This window comes from Salvelinus fontinalis, chromosome 10 (assembly GCF_029448725.1).
Source record: "Salvelinus fontinalis isolate EN_2023a chromosome 10, ASM2944872v1, whole genome shotgun sequence".
NCBI lineage: Eukaryota > Metazoa > Chordata > Actinopteri > Salmoniformes > Salmonidae > Salvelinus > Salvelinus fontinalis.
This window is the reverse complement of record NC_074674.1, coordinates 46604440-46619259: the sequence shown is the minus strand read 5'-3', so window position 1 is coordinate 46619259 and position 14820 is coordinate 46604440. Positions and strand designations below refer to the sequence as shown.

The 14820-nt window shown below is 51.6% G+C and overlaps 1 protein-coding gene across 1 annotated transcript in view; it reads right to left on the bottom strand.

Moving 5' to 3' along the window:
- The window catches only part of c1qa (complement component 1, q subcomponent, A chain), a 35050-nt gene that overhangs the window by 11421 nt on the left and 8809 nt on the right, over positions 1-14820 (bottom strand). Inside the window, exons 2-3 of the mRNA XM_055936906.1 lie at positions 13820-13898; positions 11538-11708 (exon numbers count right to left, since the gene is read on the bottom strand). Of these exons, the coding sequence (XP_055792881.1) occupies positions 11538-11697 (160 nt within the window). The 5' untranslated portion in view covers positions 11698-11708; positions 13820-13898. The remainder of the gene's footprint in view (positions 1-11537; positions 11709-13819; positions 13899-14820) is intronic.

The following is a 14820-nucleotide window of genomic DNA, read 5'->3' as shown; positions in this document are numbered from 1 at the left end:
CCACACTGTAACAGACCCTGACCACCACACTGTAACAGACCCTGACCACCACACTATAACAGACCCTGACCACCACACTGTAACAGACCCTGACCACCACACTGTAACAGACCCCGACCACCACACTGTACCAGACCCTGACCACCACACTGTAACAGACCCTGACCACCACACTGTAACAGACCCCGACCACCACACTGTACCAGACCCTGACCACCACACTATAACAGACCCTGACCACCACACTGTAACAGACCCTGACCACCACACTGTAACAGACCCTGACCACCACACTGTAACAGTCCCTGACCACACTGTAACAGACCCTGACCACCACACTGTAACAGACCCTGACCACCACACTGTACCAGACCCTGACCACCACACTGTAACAGACCCTGACCACCACACTGTAACAGACCCTGACCACATTGTAACAGACCCTGACCACCACACTGTAACAGACCCTGACCACCACACTGTAACAGACCCTGACCACATTGTAACAGACCCTGACCACCACACTGTAACAGACCCTGACCACACTGTAACAGACCCTGACCACACTGTAACAGACCCTGACCACCACACTGTAACAGACCCTGACCACACTGTAACAGACCCTGACCACCACACTGTAACAGACCCTGACCACCACACTGTAACAGACCCTGACCACCACACTGTAACAGACCCTGACCACCACACTGTAACAGACCCTGACCACATTGTAACAGACCCTGACCACCACACTGTAACAGACCCTGACCACACTGTAACAGACCCTGACCACCACACTATAACAGACCCTGACCACCACACTATAACAGACCCCGACCACCACACTGTAACAGACCCTGACCACCACACTGTAACAGACCCTGACCACCACACTGTAACAGACCCCGACCACCACACTGTAACAGACCCTGACCACCACACTGTAACAGACCCTGACCACACTGTAACAGACCCTGACCACCACACTGTAACAGACCCTGACCACCACACGGTAACAGACCCTGACCACCACACTATAACAGACCCTGACCACCACACTGTAACAGACCCTGACCACCACACTGTAACAGACCCCGACCACCACACTGTAACAGACCCTGACCACCACACTGTAACAGACCCTGACCACCACACTGTAACAGACCCTGACCACCACACTGTAACAGACCCTGACCACATTGTAACAGACCCTGACCACCACACTGTAACAGACCCTGACCACACTGTAACAGACCCTGACCACACTGTAACAGACCCTGACCACCACACTGTAACAGACCCTGACCACCACACTGTAACAGACCCTGACCACCACACTGTAACAGACCCTGACCACCACACTGTAACAGACCCTGACCACCACACTGTAACAGACCCTGACCACACTGTAACAGACCCTGACCACCACACTGTAACAGACCCTGACCACACTGTAACAGACCCTGACCACCACACTGTAACAGACCCTGACCACCACACTGTAACAGACCCTGACCACACTGTAACAGACCCTGACCACACTGTAACAGACCCTGACCACCACACTGTAACAGACCCTGACCACCACACTGTAACAGACCCTGACCACCACACTGTAACAGACCCTGACCACCACACTGTAACAGACCCTGACCACCACACTGTAACAGACCCTGACCACCACACTGTAACAGACCCTGACCACCACACTGTAACAGACCCTGACCACACTGTAACAGACCCTGACCACCACACTGTAACAGACCCTGACCACCACACTGTAACAGACCCTGACCACCACACTGTAACAGACCCTGACCACCACACTGTAACAGACCCTGACCACCACACTGTAACAGACCCTGACCACCACACTATAACAGACCCTGACCACACTGTAACAGACCCTGACCACACTGTAACAGACCCTGACCACCACACTGTAACAGACCCTGACCACACTGTAACAGGCCCTGACCACACTGTAACAGACCCTGACCACCACACTGTAACAGACCCTGACCACCACACTATAACAGACCCTGACCACCACACTGTAACAGACCCTGACCACACTGTAACAGACCCTGACCACCACACTGTAACAGACCCTGCCCACCACACTGTAACAGACCCTGACCACCACACTGTAACAGACCCTGACCACCACACTGTAACAGACCCCGACCACCACACTGTAACAGACCCTGACCACACTGTAACAGACCCTGACCACCACACTGTAACAGACCCTGACCACCACACTGTAACAGACCCTGCCCACCACACTGTAACAGACCCTGACCACCACACTGTAACAGACCCTGACCACACTGTAACAGACCCTGACCACCACACTGTAACAGACCAGACCCTGACCACCACACTGTAACAGACCAGACCCTGACCACCACACTGTAACAGACCCTGACCACCACACTGTAACAGACCCTGACCACCACACTGTAACAGACCCTGACCACCACACTGTAACAGACCCTGACCACCACACTGTAACAGACCCTGACCACCACACTGTAACAGACCCTGACCACCACACTGTAACAGACCCTGACCACCACACTGTAACAGACCCTGACCACACTGTAACAGACCCTGCCCACCACACTGTAACAGACCCTGACCACCACACTGTACCAGACCCTGACCACCACACTGTAACAGACCCTGACCACACTGTAACAGACCCTGACCACCACACTGTAACAGACCCTGACCACCACACTGTAACAGACCCTGACCACCACACTGTAACAGACCCTGACCACCACACTGTAACAGACCCTGACCACACTGTAACAGACCCTGACCACAACACTGTAACAGACCCTGACCACCACACTGTAACAGACCCTGACCACCACACTGTAACAGACCCTGACCACACTGTAACAGACCCTGACCACCACACTGTAACAGACCCTGACCACCACACTGTAACAGACCCTGACCACCACACTGTAACAGACCCTGACCACCACACGGTAACAGACCCTGACCACCACACTGTAACAGACCCTGACCACACTGTAACAGACCCTGACCACCACACTGTAACAGACCCTGACCACCACACTGTAACAGACCCTGACCACCACACTATAACAGACCCTGACCACAACACTGTAACAGACCCTGACCACCACACTGTAACAGACCCTGACCACACTGTAACAGACCCTGACCACCACACTGTAACAGACCCCGACCACCACACTGTAACAGACCCCGACCACCACACTGTAACAGACCCTGACCACCACACTGTAACAGACCCTGACCACCACACTGTAACAGACCCTGACCACCACACTGTAACAGACCCTGACCACCACACTGTAACAGACCCTGACCACACTGTAACAGACCCTGACCACCACACTGTAACAGACCCTGACCACCACACTGTAACAGACCCCGACCACCACACTGTAACAGACCCTAACCCCCACACTGTAACAGACCCTGACCACACTGTAACAGACCCTGACCACACTGTAACAGACTCTGACCACCACACTGTAACAGACCCTGACCACCACACTGTAACAGACCCCGACCACCACACTGTAACAGACCCTGACCACCACACTATAACAGACCCTGACCACCACACTGTAACAGACCCTGACCACCACACTGTAACAGACCCTGACCACCACACTGTAACAGACCCTGACCACCACACTGTAACAGACCCTGACCACCACACTGTAACAGACCCTGACCACCACACTGTAACAGACCCTGACCACACTGTAACAGACCCTGACCACCACACTGTAACAGACCCTGACCACCACACTGTAACAGACCCCGACCACCACACTGTAACAGACCCTAACCCCCACACTGTAACAGACCCTGACCACACTGTAACAGACCCTGACCACACTGTAACAGACCCTGACCACCACACTGTAACAGACCCTGACCACCACACTGTAACAGACCCTGACCACACTGTAACAGACCCTGACCACCACACTGTAACAGACCCTGACCACCACACTGTAACAGACCCTGACCACCACACTGTAACAGACCCTGACCACCACACTGTTACAGACCCTGACCACCACACTGTAACAGACCCTGACCACACTGTAACAGACCCTGACCACCACACCGTAACAGACCCTGACCACCACACTATAACAGACCCTGACCACCACACTGTAACAGACCCTGACCACCACACTGTAACAGACCCTGACCACACTGTAACAGACCCTGACCACCACACTGTAACAGACCCTGACCACCACACTGTAACAGACCCTGACCACACTGTAACAGACCCTGACCACCACACTGTAACAGAACCTGACCACCACACTGTAACAGACCCCGACCACCACACGGTAACAGACCCTGACCACCACACTGTAACAGACCCTGACCACCACACTGTAACAGACCCTGACCACCACACTGTAACAGACCCTGACCACCACACTGTAACAGACCCTGACCACCACACTGTAACAGACCCTGACCACACTGTAACAGACCCTGACCACCACACTGTAACAGACCCTGACCACCACACTGTAACAGACCCTGACCACCACACTGTAACAGACCCTGACCACCACACTGTAACAGACCCCGACCACCACACTGTAACAGACCCTGACCACCACACTGTAACAGACCCTGACCACCACACTGTAACAGACCCTGACCACCACACTGTAACAGACCCTGACCACCACACTGTAACAGACCCTGACCACACTGTAACAGACCCTGACCACCACACTGTAACAGACCCTGACCACCACACTGTAACAGACCCCGACCACCACACTGTAACAGACCCTAACCCCCACACTGTAACAGATCCTGACCACACTGTAACAGACCCTGACCACCACACTGTAACAGACCCTGACCACCACACTGTAACAGACCCTGACCACACTGTAACAGACCCTGACCACCACACTGTAACAAACTCTGACCACCACACTGTAACAGACCCTGACCACCACACTGTAACAGACCCTGACCACCACACTGTAACAGACCCTGACCACACTGTAACAGACCCTGACCACCACACTGTAACAGACCCTGACCACCACACTGTAACAGACCCTGACCACCACACTGTAACAGACCCTGACCACCACACTATAACAGACCCTGACCACCACACTGTAACAGACCCTGACCACACTGTAACAGACCCTGACCACCACACTGTAACAGTCCCTGACCACACTGTAACAGACCCTGACCACACTGTAACAGACCCTGACCACCACACTGTAACAGACCCTGACCACCACACTGTAACAGACCCTGACCACCACACTGTAACAGACCCTGACCACCACACTGTAACAGACCCTGACCACCACACTGTAACAGACCCTGACCACACTGTAACAGACCCTGACCACCACACTGTAACAGACCCTGACCACCACACTGTAACAGACCCTGACCACCACACTGTAACAGACCCTGACCACACTGTAACAGACCCTGACCACACTGTAACAGACCCTGACCACCACACTGTAACAGACCCTGACCACCACACTGTAACAGACCCTGACCACACTGTAACAGACCCTGACCACACTGTAACAGACTCTGACCACCACACTGTAACAGACCCTGACCACCACACTGTTACAGACCCTGACCACCACACTATAACAGACCCTGACCACCACACTGTAACAGACCCTGACCACCACACTGTAACAGACCCTGACCACCACACTGTAACAGACCCTGACCACCACACTGTAACAGACCCTGACCACACTGTAACAGACCCTGACCACCACACTGTAACAGACCCTGACCACCACACTGTAACAGACCCCGACCACCACACTGTAACAGACCCTGACCACCACACTGTAACAGACCCTGACCACCACACTGTAACAGACCCCGACCACCACACTGTAACAGACCCTGACCACCACACTGTAACAGACCCTGACCACCACACTGTAACAGACCCTGACCACCACACTGTAACAGACCCCGACCACCACACTGTAACAGACCCTAACCCCCACACTGTAACAGATCCTGACCACACTGTAACAGACCCTGACCACCACACTGTAACAGACCCTGACCACCACACTGTAACAGACCCTGACCACACTGTAACAGACCCTGACCACCACACTGTAACAGACCCTGACCACCACACTGTAACAGACCCTGACCACCACACTGTAACAGACCCTGACCACCACACTGTAACAGACCCTGACCACCACACTGTAACAGACCCTGACCACCACACTGTAACAGACCCTGACCACCACACTATAACAGACCCTGACCACCACACTGTAACAGACCCTGACCACACTGTAACAGACCCTGACCACCACACTGTAACAGTCCCTGACCACACTGTAACAGACCCTGACCACACTGTAACAGACCCTGACCACACTGTAACAGACCCTGACCACCACACTGTAACAGACCCTGACCACCACACTGTAACAGACCCTGACCACCACACTGTAACAGACCCTGACCACCACACTGTAACAGACCCTGACCACCACACTGTAACAGACCCTGACCACCACACTGTAACAGACCCTGACCACCACACTGTAACAGACCCTGACCACCACACTGTAACAGACCCTGACCACCACACTGTACCAGACCCTGACCACCACACTGTAACAGACCCTGACCACACTGTAACAGACCCTGACCACCACACTGTAACAGACCCTGACCACCACACTGTAACAGACCCTGACCACACTGTAACAGACCCTGACCACACTGTAACAGACTCTGACCACCACACTGTAACAGACCCTGACCACCACACTGTTACAGACCCTGACCACCACACTGTAACAGACCCTGACCACCACACTGTAACAGACCCTGACCACCACACTGTAACAGACCCTGACCACCACACTGTTACAGACCCTGACCACCACACTGTAACAGACCCTGACCACACTGTAACAGACCCTGACCACCACACCGTAACAGACCCTGACCACCACACTATAACAGACCCTGACCACCACACTGTAACAGACCCTGACCACCACACTGTAACAGACCCTGACCACACTGTAACAGACCCTGACCACCACACTGTAACAGACCCTGACCACCACACTGTAACAGACCCTGACCACACTGTAACAGACCCTGACCACCACACTGTAACAGACCCTGACCACCACACTGTAACAGACCCCGACCACCACACGGTAACAGACCCTGACCACCACACTGTAACAGACCCTGACCACCACACTGTAACAGACCCTGACCACCACACTGTAACAGACCCTGACCACCACACTGTAACAGACCCTGACCACCACACTGTAACAGACCCTGACCACACTGTAACAGACCCTGACCACCACACTGTAACAGACCCTGACCACCACACTGTAACAGACCCTGACCACCACACTGTAACAGACCCTGACCACCACACTGTAACAGACCCCGACCACCACACTGTAACAGACCCTGACCACCACACTGTAACAGACCCTGACCACCACACTGTAACAGACCCTGACCACCACACTGTTACAGACCCTGACCACCACACTGTAACAGACCCTGACCACACTGTAACAGACCCTGACCACCACACCGTAACAGACCCTGACCACCACACTATAACAGACCCTGACCACCACACTGTAACAGACCCTGACCACCACACTGTAACAGACCCTGACCACACTGTAACAGACCCTGACCACCACACTGTAACAGACCCTGACCACCACACTGTAACAGACCCTGACCACACTGTAACAGACCCTGACCACCACACTGTAACAGACCCTGACCACCACACTGTAACAGACCCCGACCACCACACGGTAACAGACCCTGACCACCACACTGTAACAGACCCTGACCACCACACTGTAACAGACCCTGACCACCACACTGTAACAGACCCTGACCACCACACTGTAACAGACCCTGACCACCACACTGTAACAGACCCTGACCACACTGTAACAGACCCTGACCACCACACTGTAACAGACCCTGACCACCACACTGTAACAGACCCTGACCACCACACTGTAACAGACCCTGACCACCACACTGTAACAGACCCCGACCACCACACTGTAACAGACCCTGACCACCACACTGTAACAGACCCTGACCACCACACTGTAACAGACCCTGACCACCACACTGTAACAGACCCTGACCACCACACTGTAACAGACCCTGACCACACTGTAACAGACCCTGACCACCACACTGTAACAGACCCTGACCACCACACTGTAACAGACCCCGACCACCACACTGTAACAGACCCTAACCCCCACACTGTAACAGATCCTGACCACACTGTAACAGACCCTGACCACCACACTGTAACAGACCCTGACCACCACACTGTAACAGACCCTGACCACACTGTAACAGACCCTGACCACCACACTGTAACAGACTCTGACCACCACACTGTAACAGACCCTGACCACCACACTGTAACAGACCCTGACCACCACACTGTAACAGACCCTGACCACACTGTAACAGACCCTGACCACCACACTGTAACAGACCCTGACCACCACACTGTAACAGACCCTGACCACCACACTGTAACAGACCCTGACCACCACACTATAACAGACCCTGACCACCACACTGTAACAGACCCTGACCACACTGTAACAGACCCTGACCACCACACTGTAACAGTCCCTGACCACACTGTAACAGACCCTGACCACACTGTAACAGACCCTGACCACCACACTGTAACAGACCCTGACCACCACACTGTAACAGACCCTGACCACCACACTGTAACAGACCCTGACCACCACACTGTAACAGACCCTGACCACCACACTGTAACAGACCCTGACCACACTGTAACAGACCCTGACCACCACACTGTAACAGACCCTGACCACCACACTGTAACAGACCCTGACCACCACACTGTAACAGACCCTGACCACACTGTAACAGACCCTGACCACACTGTAACAGACCCTGACCACCACACTGTAACAGACCCTGACCACCACACTGTAACAGACCCTGACCACACTGTAACAGACCCTGACCACACTGTAACAGACTCTGACCACCACACTGTAACAGACCCTGACCACCACACTGTTACAGACCCTGACCACCACACTATAACAGACCCTGACCACCACACTGTAACAGACCCTGACCACCACACTGTAACAGACCCTGACCACCACACTGTAACAGACCCTGACCACACTGTAACAGACCCTGACCACCACACTGTAACAGACCCTGACCACCACACTGTAACAGACCCCGACCACCACACTGTAACAGACCCTGACCACCACACTGTAACAGACCCTGACCACCACACTGTAACAGACCCCGACCACCACACTGTAACAGACCCTGACCACCACACTGTAACAGACCCTGACCACCACACTGTAACAGACCCTGACCACCACACTGTAACAGACCCCGACCACCACACTGTAACAGACCCTAACCCCCACACTGTAACAGATCCTGACCACACTGTAACAGACCCTGACCACCACACTGTAACAGACCCTGACCACCACACTGTAACAGACCCTGACCACACTGTAACAGACCCTGACCACCACACTGTAACAGACCCTGACCACCACACTGTAACAGACCCTGACCACCACACTGTAACAGACCCTGACCACCACACTGTAACAGACCCTGACCACCACACTGTAACAGACCCTGACCACCACACTGTAACAGACCCTGACCACCACACTATAACAGACCCTGACCACCACACTGTAACAGACCCTGACCACACTGTAACAGACCCTGACCACCACACTGTAACAGTCCCTGACCACACTGTAACAGACCCTGACCACACTGTAACAGACCCTGACCACACTGTAACAGACCCTGACCACCACACTGTAACAGACCCTGACCACCACACTGTAACAGACCCTGACCACCACACTGTAACAGACCCTGACCACCACACTGTAACAGACCCTGACCACCACACTGTAACAGACCCTGACCACCACACTGTAACAGACCCTGCCCACCACACTGTAACAGACCCTGACCACCACACTGTAACAGACCCTGACCACCACACTGTACCAGACCCTGACCACCACACTGTAACAGACCCTGACCACACTGTAACAGACCCTGACCACCACACTGTAACAGACCCTGACCACCACACTGTAACAGACCCTGACCACACTGTAACAGACCCTGACCACACTGTAACAGACTCTGACCACCACACTGTAACAGACCCTGACCACCACACTGTTACAGACCCTGACCACCACACTATAACAGACCCTGACCACCACACTGTAACAGACCCTGACCACCACACTGTAACAGACCCTGACCACCACACTGTAACAGACCCTGACCACCACACTGTAACAGACCCTGACCACCACACTGTAACAGACCCTGACCACACAGTCCTCTTTACTGACAGGTTATGTAACATGCTGTTTCTTCCTCTCCCCTCCTCTCCCTCTTTTCTCTCCCTTATCTCCCTCCTCTTCCCTCCTCTCCCTTATCTCCCTCCTCTCCCCTCCTCTCCCTCTTTCCCTCTCCCTTATCTCCCTCCTCTTCCCTCCTCTCCCTTATCTCCCTCCTCTCCCCTCCTCTCCCTCTTTCCCTCTCTCCCTTATCTCCCTCCTCTCCCCTCCTCTCCCTCTTTCCCTCTCTCCCTTATCTCCCTCCTCTCCCCTCCTCTCCCTCTTTCCCTCTCCCTTATCTCCCTCCTCTCCCCTCCTCTCCCTTATCTCCCTCCTCTTCCCTCCTCTCCCTCTTTCCCTCTCTCCCTTATCTCCCTCCTCTCCCCTCATCTCTCTCTTTCCCTCTCCCTTATCTCCCTCCTCTTCCCTCCTCTCCCTTATCTCCCTCCTCTCCCCTCCTCTCCCTCTTTCCCTCTCTCCCTTATCTCCCTCCTCTCCCTCTTTCCCTCTCCCTTATCTCCCTCCTCCCCCCTCCTCTCCCTTATCTCCCTCCTCTCCCCTCCTCTCCCTCTTTCCCTCTCTCCCTTATCTCCCTCCTCTCCCCTCATCTCTCTCTTTCCCTCTCCCTTATCTCCCTGCTCTCCTCTCCTCTCCCTTATCTCCCTCCTCTCCCCTCCTCTCCCTTATCTCCCTCCTCTCCCCTCCTCTCCCTCTTTCCCTCTCTCCCTTATCTCCCTCCTCTCTCCTCCTCTCCCTCTTTCCCTCCCCCTTATCTCCCTCCTCTCTCCTCTCCCTCTTTCCCTCTCTCCCTTATCTCCCTCCTCTCCCCTCCTCTCCCTTATCTCCCTCCTCTCCCCTCCTCTCCCTTATCTCCCTCCTCTCCCCTCCTCTCCCTTATCTCCCTCCTCTCTCCTCCTCTCCCCTCCTCTCCCTCTCTCTACTTATTTCCCCCCTCTCCCTCCTCTCCCCTTCTCTTCTTCTCCCTTCTGTATTGTCTCTCCAATCCCTCCATGTTTCTGTTACCTGGCTCTCCTTTGTCTCCCTTTGCTCCTTGTCGTCCATCCCGGCCTGGAGTTCCTTTCCCTCCTGGTGTTCCGTCCTGGACAAAGCATCCGTTCTGGCATCGCCCCAAGGATAGGAGCAGCGCCACACCCACCACAGACAGTGAATACCCTGACATCATCCTCAGGAACCCTGAGAGGACAGGACGCAGAGAGATGACATCATAGAGGGTCAAACATGCCGTCACAGGAGAGATGACTCTAGGATACTTTCCCTCCATCACAGATAACTCCAGATGGCTGCTCAAGTTCTATTATTCCACCAACACACCTGAACCCAAAGTCTTGATGGTTAGTTGATTGGCTGAATAAAAGGCTTGATGGTTAGTTGATTGGTTCACCCAAAGGCTTGATGGTTAGTTGATTGGCTGAATAAAAGGCTTGATGGTTAGTTGATTGGTTCACCCAAAGGCTTGATGGTTAGTTGATTGGCTGAATAAAAGGCTTGATGGTTAGTTGATTGGTTCACCCAAAGGCTTGATGGTTAGTTGATTGGCTGAATAAAAGGCTTGATGGTTAGTTGATTGGTTCACCCAAAGGCTTGATGGTTAGTTGATTGGCTGAATAAAAGGCTTGATGGTTAGTTGATTGGCTGAATAAAAGGCTTGATGGTTAGTTGATTGGCTGAATAAAAGGCTTGATGGTTAGTTGATTGGCCGAATAAAAGGCTTGATGGTTAGTTGATTGGCTGAATAAAAGGCTTGATGGTTAGTTGATTGGTTCACCCAAAGGCTTGATGGTTAGTTGATTGGCTGAATAAAAGGCTTGATGGTTAGTTGATTGGTTCACCCAAAGGCTTGATGGTTAGTTGATTGGCTGAATAAAAGACTTGATGGTTAGTTGATTGGCTGAATAAAAGGCTTGATGGTTAGTTGATTGGCTGAATAAAAGGCTTGATGGTTAGTTGATTGGCTGAATAAAAGGCTTGATGGTTAGTTGATTGGCTGAATAAAAGGCTTGATGGTTAGTTGATTGGTTCACCCAAAGGCTTGATGGTTAGTTGATTGGCTGAATAAAAGGCTTGATGGTTAGTTGATTGGCTGAATAAAAGGCTTGATGGTTAGTTGATTGGCTGAATAAAAGGCTTGATGGTTAGTTGATTGGCTGAATAAAAGGCTTGATGGTTAGTTGATTGGCTGAATAAAAGGCTTGATGGTTAGTTGATTGGCTGAATAAAAGGCTTGATGGTTAGTTGATTGGCTGAATAAAAGGCTTGATGGTTAGTTGATTGGCTGAATAAAAGGCTTGATGGTTAGTTGATTGGCTGAATAAAAGGCTTGATGGTTAGTTGATTGGCTGAATAAAAGGCTTGATGGTTAGTTGATGGGCTGAATAAAAGGCTTGATGGTTAGTTGATTGGTTCAGCCAAAGGCTAGATGGTTAGTTGATTGGTTCAGCCAAAGGCTAGATGGTTAGTTGATTGGTTCACCCAAAGGCTAGATGGTTAGTTGATTGGTTCACCCAAAGGCTAGATGGTTAGTTGATTGGTTCCCCCAAAGGCTAGATGGTTAGTTGATTGGTTCACCCAAAGGCTAGATGGTTAGTTGATTGGTTCCCCCAAAGGCTAGATGGTTAGTTGATTGGTTCCCCCAAAGGCTAGATGGTTAGTTGATTGGTTCCCCCAAAGGCTTGATGGTGATATGCTGCTACTGGAATGGAACTAATATGTGTTCAGGGAGGCAAGAGGACAGATCTACAGCTGTAGCGTTTCATGTGTCTACATGTTCAGATCCAGAATAGAACAGAAGTCTCTGAAGGTTCACTTGGTTAGAACAGGGTTTCGCAATCCCCCCCCCCCCCCCCCAAGATGTTTCACAGGTTCCCAACCCTCTCCTCGGCACCCCCCCCCCCCCCCCAAGATGTTTCAAAGTTTTCCCAACCCCCTCCTCGGCACCCCCCACCAAGATGTTTCACAGTTTTCCCAACCCTCTCCTCGGCACCCCCCCAAGATGTTTCACAGTTTTCCCAACCCTCTCCTCGGCACCCCCCCCCCCCCCCCCCCCCCCCAAGATGTTTCACAGTTTTCCCAACCCTCTCCTCTCCCCCCCCCCCCCCCCACCAAGATGTTTCACAGGGCAGAGGAGAGATTTGGGGTAACCTGGGTTAGAGCATGGAGCTGGTAACTCTTTCTACCTCTAAACCTTTTCTGCTCTACAAAACTACAAGAATCATTGACTAAACTCTATTACAAATAAATCTGTATATAACATGTCTATTTAATATGTGTAGATATGTGTCACTCACCAGTGTTTTTGATCAGCGTAGACCAGAGATGTCTTGTCTGTCTGTTCCGTCTTTTTAGTTATGTTGAATAAAGTCCATCCTGCACACATGCACACGCACACGCACACACACACACACACGCACACGCACACGCACACGCACACACACACACGCGCACAACCACACACACAAGCACACGCACACGCACACACACAAGCACACGCACACACATACACATACACATACACACATACACATACACACATACACATACACACATACACACATACACACATACACATACACACACACTGAAATACATGAGTCAGTAGGTTTATTTCCTCAATCTGTTTTCACTGTCTTTCTCCGGTGGTGGTGGTGATCCAAACACTTCCTACTGAATCAACTTAACATGGTTAAACACTAAACCACTTCTTACTGAATCAACTTAACATGGTTAAACACTAAACCACTTCTTACTGAATCAACTTAACATGGTTAAACACTAAACCACTTCTTACTGAATCAACTTAACATGGTTAAACACTAAACCACTTCTTACTGAATCAACTTAACATGGTTAAACACTAAACCACTTCTTACTGTATCAACTTAACATGGTTAAACACTAAACCACTTCTTACTGAATCAACTTAACATGGTTAAACACTAAACCACTTCTTACTGAATCAACTTAACATGGTTAAACACTAAACCACTTCTTACTGAATCAACTTAACATGGTTAAACACTAAACCACTTCTTACTGAATCAACTTAACATGGTTAAACACTAAACCACTTCCTACTGAATCAACTTAACATGGTTAAACACTAAACCACTTCTTACTGAATCAACTTAACATGGTTAAACACTAAACCACTTCTTACTGAATCAACTTAACATGGTTAAACACTAAACCACTTCTTACTGAATCAACTTAACATGGTTAAACACTAAACCACTTCTTACTGAATCAACTTAACATGGTTAAACACTAAACCACTTCTTACTGAATCAAC